The sequence below is a fragment of the Semicossyphus pulcher genome, unplaced genomic scaffold, assembly GCF_022749685.1.
Source record: "Semicossyphus pulcher isolate SPU_LCO1_2020_fin unplaced genomic scaffold, fSemPul1.0.p SCAF_16, whole genome shotgun sequence".
NCBI classification, from domain to species: Eukaryota; Metazoa; Chordata; class Actinopteri; order Labriformes; family Labridae; genus Semicossyphus; species Semicossyphus pulcher.
In genome coordinates, this window is record NW_027211670.1 from 5,016,781 (window position 1) to 5,030,778 (window position 13,998).

General features: G+C 40.0%; 1 protein-coding gene across 2 annotated transcripts in view; it reads right to left on the reverse strand.

Moving 5' to 3' along the window:
• exoc6 (exocyst complex component 6) overlaps positions 1-13,998 on the reverse strand; it is a 38,670-nt gene that overhangs the window by 22,527 nt on the left and 2,145 nt on the right. For both annotated transcript variants that reach the window (XM_069664261.1, XM_069664260.1), the window contains exons 2-5: positions 4,499-4,670; positions 2,068-2,115; positions 1,853-1,943; positions 848-893 (exon numbers count right to left, since the gene is read on the reverse strand). In XM_069664261.1, the coding sequence (XP_069520362.1) occupies positions 848-893; positions 1,853-1,943; positions 2,068-2,115; positions 4,499-4,670 (357 nt within the window). The remainder of the gene's footprint in view (positions 1-847; positions 894-1,852; positions 1,944-2,067; positions 2,116-4,498; positions 4,671-13,998) is intronic.

Consider the following 13,998-nt stretch of genomic DNA (forward strand, 5'->3'; position numbering starts at 1 on the left):
TATGGGCTATGTCATTAGTCAGCATGGTCTAATTGCCTTGGATTGGCTGTGGGCTGTGAAGAGCTGCAGAGAGGCGGCCTTGTTGTGAACAAGGGCACACTGAGGGTCAATTGTCCTGCCAGTGAATGGCCGCTTCCTTTGGTACACAGTAATGAACAAGAAAGGGTCATTATTTTCCTGTTCAAAGTGAACCCCCCTCTCCACTTCATACAGACAGGCATGTCATTTACTGCCAAACATGAAGTTCATGGGGTAAAAATGAAGTTCAATCTAACCCGCAAAGCAGAGGATGAGCTGAAGAGGGACAAACACAGCATCATGAATATTGGCTGATTTTGCAGATGGGTTTTGTTAGGACATATAAATGTAAAAGTCCCATGTCCAATGTTTTAGTAACTTACATTTACAAAAGAGTAACTGGATTACAACTGACTGCAAAGGAGCCTTTCACTGACTACTGTAGTCCAAAATGTCACATCTGGCTGCAGCCAAGATCATGTGTTTTTACTGACATGAACTGATACATGTAGGTTTGGTTTTTCGTGGTCATGTTTATACTTCTAAGGATCAGTGCATAATACTTCCATCATTTTCAGTTGTAAAACCTTTCTGCAAATCTGTGCACATACTGTAAATGTACAGTAGTTCTTCAGCACCACACTACATCAAAGCTGGATGTTGTCTGGTGTATTTAGATATAGAATGGCAAATACAACAGGGTAGGGGGAAAGTACATAGCGGGCAAGCAAGATTACAAGATTGAATGAGTGACTTAAAAAATCCGGGAACCTTCTTTAATATTTTTAATATGAGTCATACATTAGGCTTATTACTATGAAACTAATACCTTTTGGATTCCAGTTGCTCCTTTAGTTTGCTGTACATTTCTAGCACTGCAAAGGAATAGAAGACAGGAAACATGATCAGTACCAGGGTTTGTTACTTTAAGCATTTACACTCAGATTTCACTTTATCAGATCAACTGTACTGTGTTCTGTACAAAGATACATGGGTATGTAAAATAAACTTTCAGGAATATAACCCCCACATATTTTGGGTTACCAGTCAACTTGGGTAGGTTGCAGACCTCTACTCTGTGACTCAGTATCTGTAGCATTATTGCTGCAATATATAGGCGCTTGTCGACCAAAAGTACCAGGGACTTTCAGTTCCAGGAACTTCTCTTCAAGGAACTAAATGGTTCCTGTGGCCCATTGTTGTCTGCTTTTCCACAGCAGCCTAACTCCTTGGGAGGATTATGCAAATCAGGCCAATGACGTATGGAGAAGCAGAATCTTAGCGTACACTTTCTCGTTGCGGGTCGTCGTTTCCAATTCCAGCCATATGACAATAAACTTCTTGAATCTTGAATCTTGAATACAGTGAGCTTCAGCTGCACTCTTTTAAACATGGTGGGTGAAATAAAACGCTGCAAGTACTCAACCAATCAGAAACGATCAGCACTGAAAGTTCCTGGAACTATGGAAAGTACTACTCCCCAAGCAGGGACTTTTCAGGGGGTAAATTGATTACCCCGGAACTAAATTCAGACCCTGGTTCCTGCTATCAAAACGTACAGTTCCTCAAAAGGTTCCTAGTTCCTGGGGAGAGTTCCTGCTGTCGAAAAGCACCTTATGGTGCCTTAAGTAACACTAACTAACACTAACACAGCTTTCCTTAACATCGTTTCAATGTTCAACATCAACGTTTTATGGCCACTACCTAAATACTTCTCAGTCATACCCCATGATTTTCTCCAAGGTGTTGGACATAATGGTCAGAATATAGATAAACATACATGTTTATTGTCTCCAAAACACTACAATTAAGGTGCCTATCGCAGCAGTGGTACCTGGTATACAGAGCTGGAGCTTCTCCACAGTGGTGGCCATGTTCCTCTGCTGGATGCGACAGCGGATCACCTCCTCTGTCTGAGCTGTCACCTGAGGGAACAAACATACAATAGAATGAGACAATGAGAGACCAGTTAGGTCTATTGCAATTGATGAGAATGCACATGTCCTGACCTGGTCTTCTGCACATTGCATGCATGCATACATGACTTACCTCCCGTCCAGCCTCTTGTAGTCTTCGATTAGTGTCTGTCACCTGACCCTACAAAAGAAACAGAGACATCAGTTAAACTACACAGCCTCAGTATCTCTCCTTTTATTATCTTCAACCAATGTTTTCATCGCATGTGTTTTCTTTCTCTGTGCCACAGACCTATTCAAGAACTCTTAAAGACCTATTAATGAACCACACTGTTGCACGGGGTAACATGTTATAGTGCTAAATATAGTGCACAAAATATGGATTAACCCACCATCTAAGACTGTCGCTAAAGAATCAAACAAATTGTTGGATTTGCTGACAAACTTAGAAAAATATAATAAAAACCTAAGTGCCCAATCTCTAAAGCTGCGCTGGGAACTGCTGTATGTCAAAGACACAAACTAGAAGCAAGGCCCGGGTTTGAAATTTGAGGCCTTAAATAATGCACATTTTTGACATCTATAAATGAAGGTCTTTCTCTTAGTGTGGTGAAAATCTTTACCTATAATGTTACTGACACGTTTAAGTTTCTGTCCCAAATGTGGTTTTATTCCCTTACTTTCTCTAAAGACGTTATTGAAGTTATGGATGTTTTGGAATACCTTGGTCTTGATTAAGCAAACATGCTGTCACATGTCTATCCGTCCCTCTCCTCTCTGACTGCTCCCCCTCTTCTTGCCCTCTCTTTTCCCTCTCTACCTCCCTTGCTGCAGCTGCTCAGCCTTGAAATCAGCTCATTGTCCATGAGGGGGCAAGGACAAAGGCAGGCAAATTCAGATTAACCAGGCAGCAGGGACCTGAACCCGTCATTGGTGCCGTGGGCCTTTCATAGGGTTTAATGGCTTGTGACAGGCTCTTTCTCACAGATTCAGTGACAAACTTCTCGATTCTGGATGAGGATTTTTGAACTCTCGGCTCTTGTCACACAGCTGAGAGCCATGACCCAAATGACCAGTCGGCTTTTAGATGACAATCCTTTCAACAGGGAAGCTTCTAAACAAGCCGGACCGACTACATAATCACTGTCTCTTTTTTCATTAAGCACGGGTGCAGCCCCACAGCGTGACTGCTTGAAAGCAAAGACAGTGACGTTGATGGGCCCAGTGCCTGTGAGGGTGTTCAGACCTGGTATCAACATGTGGTTTTTGTGATCGGATCACAAGTGGGCAGCCTTAATAACAGGTTTGAACTCACCCAGAACGTAATGAAGACACATTCAGATCAGATCACTCAGGCCACATACGAAGGTGGTCTGGACGCATTTATCCACATATGTCTGGTAGTGTGAACGCACATGCGTCCTTGGCCACATTAAGTACCGCATCCACGGCAACATTCACATGGATACGGGAGATCACTCACCTCTCTTTCCTGTCCGATATCATTTCTCCGCTGTGTCTACTGAAAATCCTATTTTTATTCATTTCTTGTGTCACTCCAGCACGTGTAAACGTAGTTTATGCATTAAAGCATAAAATGTGTGCACGGAAGTACAGACAGATCGTGTCTGTATTCATTCATTGAGAGAATTTAATTTTTTAATACGGGACGATCCCGTATGACGAGGGGGGGAGGCGGCATGGGTCAGAGATGTGATCCAGAAGCAGTTTATCACAACTTAAAAATCAAGTGATCCACATGAGGTTGATCAGAGTTTTTAATCATGCAGCGCGGTGAAGAGGACACAGTGTGTGTGTTTCTCATGTTCTGCTCCAGGCTTAATAGCAGTCGCTATCGGTGTATTTTCACGCACAGTTACCATAAAGTATAAACTAAATCTTCTCATCACATGCAGTGAATGACACGAGCAGGAGCTATAACCCGCATGCAGCTCATCATAGTTTATAATATCGCAGCACGGGGAGGAGACCAATGCTTGAAAACGTGACGTCTGTCTGTCACTGTTTATAGAGACTCCAGTCTGCTGTATATCATGTATATGATAAACACAGAGATGTAGAGAAAAATCAGGCTTCATGATCAAACAAAGTTTGATATCACGTTGTCACTCTAGTCTGCGATCACCCACTCTCTTCCCTCTGTGCTCATACGCAGCAGCTCTCCCCCTCTCTGTGCTGCAAGTCTGCATCACACTGTCTTTCATTACATGATGTTTTATATCATTATAAGTCTAATGAAGGAGACTGAGCCTCCGGGTTTATTTGCATACAGAGCGGGAAAGTGAGATCCGATCACAAGTGGTTACTGAAGACGCATTCAAGGGGCTTGTTAATGCTAGATGTGAACTGCAGGGCTTAGAGCTGACCACTTGTGATCGCATCACCCAGGACAGATGCGTAATGCCAAATGTGAACAGGGCCTGTTTCTGACTAAAACCACAAGGATGCAGTACACTCACAAGAGATGCATCAAAGGGATGTATGGCATTTTTTCCTTGATAATGAAATAATGAAATGATAATGGTTCTGTTGCTTCGTTTTACCATCAGTTTCTCTGCATCAGCACGGACTTTGAGGAGCTCTGTGATGGCGTCCACAAAGCCTTGGTGGTGAAAATTGCACATCTTCTCGATCTCTCGGTCATGGTTCCTTATCCTGGCGTCCAACTTTTCCATGAAGCGCTTGTGGGCATTGGGCTGGTCATCGTAAATAGACCTGAGACAAACAAACATAGTGAAGAAACAGAAGAAGAGGGTAAGCTGTCAAAAACAGAATGAAAATGATTTGCCCATAAGTCACTTTGCATTAGTTCATGTGAAACCTGTTGGAGGTTCCACCACATCTGCACCAACAGCTTTGGGAAGCTAATGCAGCAGTTCTGCAGGGGTTACTGCTGTGTCCGAGGTAATGGTTGACTGTTGGTCCTAAACAATTGACCAGGATAGAAAATGTACACATAAAATCTTTGACCTGTATATTCTACAAACAGCTCTGCAAAAATACTGAAAACCAACATGACTGTGCTAGTGGTGAGGCAGCAGGGGCCAGCTGTTTGCACATCACTGCAAAGAGTCCTGCCATCAATCACTATCCCCTCTATGTCCTATCCTGACTGTCCTGGCCTAACTTCAACAAGCACAGATGGCTGTGTATATATACTGTATGTATTTGAGTTTGCGAGTGTGTGTGCGAGAGAGTGAGTGAGTGAGTTACTGAGAGTGAGTAGCCCTTTTTACAGAGATTCCAAAACGAGCTCCGCCGTTCCACGTCTTTGTACTTTTACACTGAACCACACAACAGCATAATATTAGAGTCACAGTGTGTGTTTTTACATTGCGTTGCTGAAGCAAAAGGCGTGCAACGTTTAAACAAACAGCACAAGCTTCACATACATGCACAGCGCTGTTCCGGCCGGCTAAGCCCTTTACACAGACCCAATTTTGGTTCTGTTTCTACCTCTGATGCCGGCTCAGCACTGGAATAACTTCGCCCTACCATTCCCCCTCCATGACTTTTACACCGACCGCAATGCGTAACAGAGGCTTAACAGTTCTGTTTTGAACAGGTCGTGTAAAAGGGGCAAGTAAGTGAGTTAGTGACTGAGAGAGAGTGTGTGAGAGAGAGAGACGGACATACAGATAGACAGACAGACATAGAAAGAGACTGAAAGAAATAATTGTGATTCCTGGTGTATTTTATGAGGAAATGTGAGAGTCTGTATAAAATGTGTGCACTTATTTTTAGACAGCTGGCATTACCATGACCATACCGTTACCATAACATAACCACAACCTCTACACCTATCAAGGGGGCCCAAGGTTTCAACCTGAAACACCTGAAAAAAATCCTTCCCACATCATCTCAAGTTCTAATCCAATCCAAATGTTCCTTCCTCCAGTAAAAAAAATGGTCTTAGCTACAAGTTGGCAAGAGAGGGAGGCTCTAGTACGTGGTGCAGCTCATTGAGTGCTCCGGCTCAGCTATTAGCAGGAAAGCTAACAGTATGCAAGGTTAAAAGTCAATAACATTGTGCATGGTTGATGTAAAATGAATATAATTTGACAGCATGTTTAACAACAAGACTAGCTCACTGCCTAGCCGTGTCATTGTCCCCAAAACAAGATTTTCACAAACATATGTCATGAGTACTGTTTAAAACAGCCTTAAGGAGCAAGTTGAAAAGCTAATGGCAGATGAGATGATCCCTTATGTGATCCACAGTATCTGTTAGTTCAGAGGGGCAGTGTACTTTAGCAGTTTGTGTGTCACAGGCGCCATCCTGTGGTGTTTAGAGGATGAGGCACTAAAGGAGTCCAGTTAGTGCTGTAAATAACAAAAGTGTTGCCCTCTTCCCCTCTCAGTTTTTTTTCTCTTGAGCTGCATCAAGTCATCTATCTTCCGGCGCCGACGCTAGTGGCAGCCTCTCCAGAAGCTCCGTCTGTTTCGTCCTATATTACCCTCGGGATCAAGTAAATCTTAAAGTATCTATCTATCTGTCTATCTGTCTGTCTGTCTATCTATCTATCTATCTATCAAAGTTGTCATATGTTCCAGACAGGTTAAAACAAATGTTTGTCTCTTTTAACTTAACTACCTATAAATACTTTCCCTTTTCGTTCTTTTACATGCATAAATGTTATTGTACAGTTTGGAATCATTCATTGTTTCATTGAAGGTTTGATAGATGTGAGTAACGCAGGTAGCAGGAACAGTGTGTGAGAATCATCCAGCAGGTATATTTACAGTGTTGACAACAGAATCGCTGCAGCCTACTATGTAAACAGACCACGAAAGGTCACAGCGGCTCATTCTGAAGCCATCAGACGCACTTATGAGCAATTACCTGAAATAGAAAAATGACATAAGTTGCCTTGTAAGTTAAATATGATCCTGGAAATGATTAATGTGGATCCCTGACTGGAACACGATGAGCCCATAGCGCTCACCACCAAGAGCTGCTGTTTATTTCAGCTGGAGTAACAGCTCCATCCAGTGACACTGTTGTGTAATGCTATTTAAATAAAATGTTATACTGATTGCTGAAACAGGGTTTTTTTAATTTAATTTTGAACATCACAGGCATTAATTGCAATTCTGTACGACCTAAAATATCCCATTTTAGGGAACTGAACCACAAATTAGGTTTGCTTTGACTTTGAATTTGTCATCACCACTCCTTCCATTCATGGCGAGGCATTTTTCTTTTGCAGAAAGAATTTCAAAAAAACAAATTTTAAACAATAAAATTCTATGGAGATAGAAATAATGAATCAAAAAGTTATTGCAAGGGACACGTTACAATTATATAACCTTTTAAAAAACAGTTTCCATACCCGTGAACCCTAACCTCAGACCAACACAAAGAAGCTGTTCTGCTGTTAAACACGCCGGCGAGCGAGATTTTTGCTGTTCTTTCGGTAAGTCAAGTGTGTGTTTTGGTTAGCGGAAGTGGCTATGGCGCACCACCCGCCAATCTCTACTGCGCAGACTCTGGCTCCAAGTGACGTCACCATCGCAAGATGGCAGCGCCTATCACGGGGGCTAATTCGGCATCACTTTCTAACAATGGGAGCAGATGGAGACGCGTCGTCCATCTATATATACAGTCATTGACGAAAATCAAGATTGGATGGTTATGAAAAAGTACATGGGACAAAAGAAAATATTTCTCAAAGATATGGCTCTGCCATTGGCAAATCAAAACACATACACACCTATGATAGTAATGTACCTTAATTAAGCATTTTGACTTCATAAATTCACACAGTGTGTTGAATGAATACGTAAACTATCTGAGGCTCTGTAAAGGCAATTAAAGTTTGATTTATTTCTGCTAATATTGTTGGTTGTGACAAAGCCAGATCATCACTGTTGCAAGACTTGATTTTATGTCAAAAATGGCAAAGCTAAACTTGGAGGCCATCAGCTATCTTCTGACGGTGATTCAGCCTCACGTGGTGCCATGGAGTTGTCAGTGACAACAGAACAATACAGACGGAGCTCCTGTATCACGTTTTCTTCAGGAAGTATTGTGAAAAGTATGAATCAACTATTGGTATACACCCTATATCAGAACCAGAATCAGCTTTATTGGCCAGGTATGTACACGTACAAAGAATTTGACTCCGGTTTATACGTGATTTGCTGTAAAAAAAGTGACAGTAACAAAGTTCCATTGAGCAACACCAGACTTGCTGTCAGAGAAATTCACTGTGCTCAATTGTGAAGTTCAACAGCCACACTTTAGCCTACAATACTGAGCCTAACTGATATCTTGCATTTTGCTCAAACCCTTTTCTTTCCTTACTGACTATTTTTCTGCATGCAGCCAAAGCCCTCTCATACACTATTGGCAATACAACTTGGGAGACCAGAACCAGCACCAAAACTTCTGTCTAGGGCTGCAGCAACTAATCGATTAAATCGATTAAAATCAATGAATAAAATAGTTGGCAATTAGTTGGGTCTTTGTCATCATGCACGGCATGCGCTGTGAAAACGTCCCTGGGTGCAGCCAGCCAATGCCGCAGCTTGTGTAGCTCTGATGAATTACAGGAAGTTAAAACATATCCGATCTTCTTTGAGATAAACATGAATTATTTTTCAATGAGTAGTATCCATTAGTCGTGCAGTGCTGATGATGTGCATCCATTTAAAAACAAACGTCATGGACTGAAACTGTCCATTTTCTCTCCTCTCTGTTTTGTAATGGGCCCATAGCCGGGTCGCTGATAAAACAGCAGAGGACATTATACCGTGGTAGTAAAGCTGTTAGTAAGCTAACACCACTGGTAAAGCTAAAGCTAATGCCCAGCTTCATTTAACATCACAACATGGAGAGAAAACGGAACGTATTTCTATCTGTCACATTGTGATTAAATTAACTTGTAATCGTGTGCCTGTCCGTCAGAACGGACACATATCTGTCGCTAATTAGCTGAAATTCGGTCAGAGAGACACTGGAGTGTAACATAACGTTATGGAGTTTTTAAATACTTGATGCCAATAGTCAGAGACAGACTAAAGTGAATCTTTTATTAATTCACAACAGAAACTTTAGCAATATCAGATTAAATATATTTTGGTTAGTTACATTTCCCTTTTATATTCAGTTCATGGCTGCATCCCGATGTTTTTTTATTGATTGATTAATTAATTTTTATATTAGCATTGTATTGTACAAGAAAACAAGATATAATATTTGATTTTAATGCTAATACTAAAATTCATTTTTTTTTCTTTATATCCGATTAAAATCGATTAATCGAAGAAATAATCGACAGATTAATCGATTATCAAAATAGTTGTTAGTTGCAGCCCTACTTCTGTCCCTCATCTCGGCCTATATTCTGCAGTCATTTACAGGTTTTTGTTTTTAGAGATTTTCAAAACTCTATGGGGAAAAAAAATACAAATGTAAAGTTCATAACAGGTCATTTCATTTTTTAATTAAGAGAAATTCAGGTGTTGCAGCAACACGAAGACTAAATAATAGATAAAATAAATTAAAATACAATAAGAGGTATATATAATTCTAGCAGTTATCATTGCAAAATGTGTCTCTATTTCAAAATGTGACTGCCATTTTATGCAACGCCACGTTTCCTCACAATCACTATACAAACAGGTATTTCATGCTGCCACACTTAAACCACCTACACCCAAAACAAAAGATAACAAATCACACTTATCAAACTGTCAAAGCTGGTGGGTGCCTTTTGAGGTTAATCCAATCAAGTGAAACATAATTATTTCTCGTCAGAAAATCTTGGTCATTGCTGATAAATTCCATGGAAATCTGCAAGAACACAGGTGCAGAGAGCTCCAGTTCAGTTTATTTACATATGTGTTACCCAACCAGGTGCACGAAAATAAGTTAAAGTGGCCTAAAGCTAAAATTGTAATGACCATAGAGTAAGCAGTAGAGTCTACTAACCTTGTAAAGCTGTATAATATTTAACAATTATATTATTGACAATATAGACATCTGCTTCACAAACATCTGCACAAAAGCAGCTCAGAATCTATACAGTCACCATAGTTTTAAGGTGGTCAAAATATACACAGACAACATAAACACAAACCATATTCTACATTTTCATAGCATACTCCACAAACTGGCAGCATCATCAAATTCCAACTTAATAAAATAAAAGGACTGGGGCGGACAGAGGAATTAACAGACATAGAAAATCCTATTTCTTGCTTTTTCAAGCAAGATGAACAGGGATATATTAAACTCCTAAACCTCTTTGTTCTGACAAACACGATCACATTGAACAATCCCTGCACAAAAATATATTACCTCTGTGGAGCTACTGTTCAACAGTTGGAAAGATTTTTGTTAAACAAATTAGATGCTGCCTCACCTTAACAGAAGCTCACTCTTACTTTTACATAATATACACAAGCGATTGGAGGCAGCTCAATTGCCTGGGGACAAGCCAATATCATGATATCTGATACGCAGTGAAATTTCTGTATGACAAGTTCCTAGATAGCAAAATAATGAACATGTATAAGCGCTGCAAGGGAAGGAGCTTTCTTTCATTTTCTATTAGGGCTGTCACTTTTACAAAAAATCAAGTTCCAATGAATTCAACGTTATATGGAATTCATTAGAATTATATCAAACAATAACGTTGTTTTATGTTTGAATACATTTACCTGTCACAGCACAGCTGTCGCAGCGCTGAATGTCCGTTCTAAGGTAACCGAATTATTTTATTTTGGTGTAGGAAGCCTATGTTGATCTTTTAAAAGGCATGTTTATGTATAAATAAATATCTGCAATTAAGTTTGGGCTATATCTCGTTGTATTGGTATGTCCTCTTGTGGACATATTGCGCAAAAATAGATAATCGAATAATTTGAACCAATGTGTTTTTTAAAAAAAAAGAATAATCAAACATCATTTTTGGCCAAATTTGACAGCACTAGTGTGCACGAGTTACGTGATGTGTCGGGGACCGGAGCAGCGGAAGAGCAGAGAAAAGCGTGAGTGGTAGCTAAGGCTGAATGATTTTGAAAGAATATGTAATTGCGATTATTTGATGATTTGCTATATAAAAGGAAATTATAATTTTAATCATCAATATTCTAATTTTCATTGAAAAACAGTAAAATGGTTATGGTGTGATTTTTGCAGGGCTTTGTACCAAACAAAGATATTTGATACTTCTGTGTATGTTGTGTCGGCCAGAACAGGTCTGCAGCACAATGTTTACTTTAAAATGGCAGTCTGACACCGATTTTTCCTTTAACAAATATTGCGCCTCCAGCGATTTGAAAATTGCAGAAGGCCAGATTGCGATTTCGATAAAATTTCCATTAGGCTAGTTGTTCAGCCCTAGTGGTAGCTGTATAAACAACAGAGCAATGTATCGTTTAGGCTGTGTTTGTGTATATTAAAGCCTATGACTCCTCAAGACTCACGCCGCGCTCCTGTGTCTTGCTTGCTGCATGCAGCCGGCATATTAAAGTGACGAGAGTTAGCCCCGAAGCTAAGCTACAGCTTTGGCCCTGGAACAGAACAACAATAACTCTCCCCTGTGCTTTCTGACTACGGTCGGGGCGCTGAAGCAGGAAAGGTAACAGCGGCTTGGCTCGTTAGTTTCCTCCATTGGTTTGTAGCAGGCAGCATATTATCGCCATCTGTTGGAATACAAGGCACGCTACTTTAAACGTGATAGCATTCTGGGACTCTGGAAAGCAGATTATTAATTTGTTCGTGGGCGTTCCCAGCTGTGCTACTATTAATATTTCACCAGGTTCGAACGATATATCGAATTTCGATTGGAAAGGGACAGCCTTACTCTCTATACCTTTTGTTGCTGAAAAAATGGGCTTCCTTGAATCATTGATGAATCCATGAATGAAGCCAAGGAAGGGACAAAATAGCTTGCTTGAATTGGTTTCAACAGTACAATAAACCCAAGAGTGTTCAATTTATTCAGAAATGACAGAAATTCAGCTAATCATTACAACTGAAAGCTGGCACTGGCTAATTTTCGGAGGACTCTCCCTAGGCTTGGCATAATGACAGAATAGCAAATGCCAACTGGACATGTGCACACCCATGCAGCACAAAAATCAACTGCCTTTATGGCACCATGTGAGGTTCCTCTTTCCATGTTATCAATAATTGAAACCAGGTGGTAATGCTAAAACAAATCGGTCGCTGCGATATGGAAAAACTCCTATATCCCGATATAGCAGTTTTCATATCTCAATAACGACATATATCACTAAATATAGCCCTAGCATTCAACATGAAAATGTAATGTATTGATCTCTGACAGCAATATTAACATCTCTTCCTGTAGAGGATGTCAACGGCATGGTAAGTAACATGGAAAGTAACACTTCCGGTGTGATTTTTCAAAGTAAAAGTCCGATGACGCATTCTGACTCCTGAGCTGTTTAGTTGATTTTTTATTTCCTTTATTATTTACATTTCTAGGAAGTTTTTTGCCAGACAAAGTCACGAAGCTACCCCTGGATATGGCAAACAGCCAGGTAAAGTGAAGTGAGTGCTGAACGTATCCCATTTTATTTACATGTATTTATTCACAGTTGAGCAGACACCTCTTCATTCTTTCCTGTATATAATAAATCTAGATTACATTTATAAAGCAAATTCAAATTCAAAATATAATTGTTTATGCTGAGAATTTTGTAAACCATGATGTTATAGCACATTCTACTCGAAAATATATATGATGACACCATTTCTAAACCTCCCAGAGCACTCAATAAATTCAGTGAAAATGTATTGATATTGTTGCACATTAGAAAGCACATACAGTGATAGATATACTTGTGATAGGCCCATATCGGCCCAACAATATTGCTGAACCAAAATATCAGTCAGGCTGGGGTCTTGAAACAGTTCACAGTGTTGTCAGATGAGGGTTGCCAGTAACTTTAACAGACAGTATCTCTAACAACGTCAACCCAAATATCCTACTATTGATAAAGCCATTAGATCTGTGGTCTGGAAATTATCCTGGTGCTATCTAGAATGGCTGACTATTCAGCTGACTCCGCTGTCAGCAGCCAATCAGGAGAGTTTTATCACAGTACTATGACCCCAATGAAACTTTTATTTCTCTGTGTGTGTGTAACTGTTGTGTTTTTTCATTACAAATGAACAAAGACTTTAAAACTGTATCTTTTAGTAGAAAATTACTGGACAAATATAGGCTGGTTTAGGAGTTATATATGGGGCAGCTCTGTAGGTCCGAAATGGACTGCATTATCACTTTGAGGATGCACACGAACAATATATTTTTAATAATGTAGTGCATTGAATAAATAACTTCAATTTTAATGTTGAGAATCTAAAACAATTTAAAAAATATATTTAATTTATAGTATTTGGTTTAATGACATGACTGGATAGTAGGGATGCACGATATTATCGGCCAACATGCCGATATCCGCCAATATAATTAACCAATAAAATAATGGGCTGCTGCATAATTGATTAAATGCCCGACTTCAGCGCAATGTCCCCGGCGCGAAGAAGACCTGCGCGGCGCAGCATGATGACGTCACGTGTGTCTACCTGCAGCATGAGAGAGTTAGAAGCCAAAATGTTTTTCAAAGTGTCTGAAATAGATAGCAAAACTGCTATTTGCAATGACTGCTCAGCTTCGGTGATGCGAGGAGGAGCCAAGGCAAAGTCTTTCAACACTACAAACTTGATTAACCATCTCAAGACCCGTCACCCCGACCGTTGTAACAAATGTGATAAGAGTATCAGCATTATAACCATTATACTGTACGCTAATTCCAATACAGAAGAGAGTTGATGATCTCTGCAATTAGGTGTGCGGGAAAAAAATATCGGTATCAGTAATCGGCTAAATGAGTTTTAAAATATCGGCAATACGGATATCGGGAAAAAATCCAATATCGTGCATCCCTACTGGATAGTTGAAATAAGGAAATATAGCATTGTTAGGCTACTCATACCTATAATAACATTATAGTCAATTAATCTTGAATACTATAAACAAAGGTATTTAAAGTAAAGTGG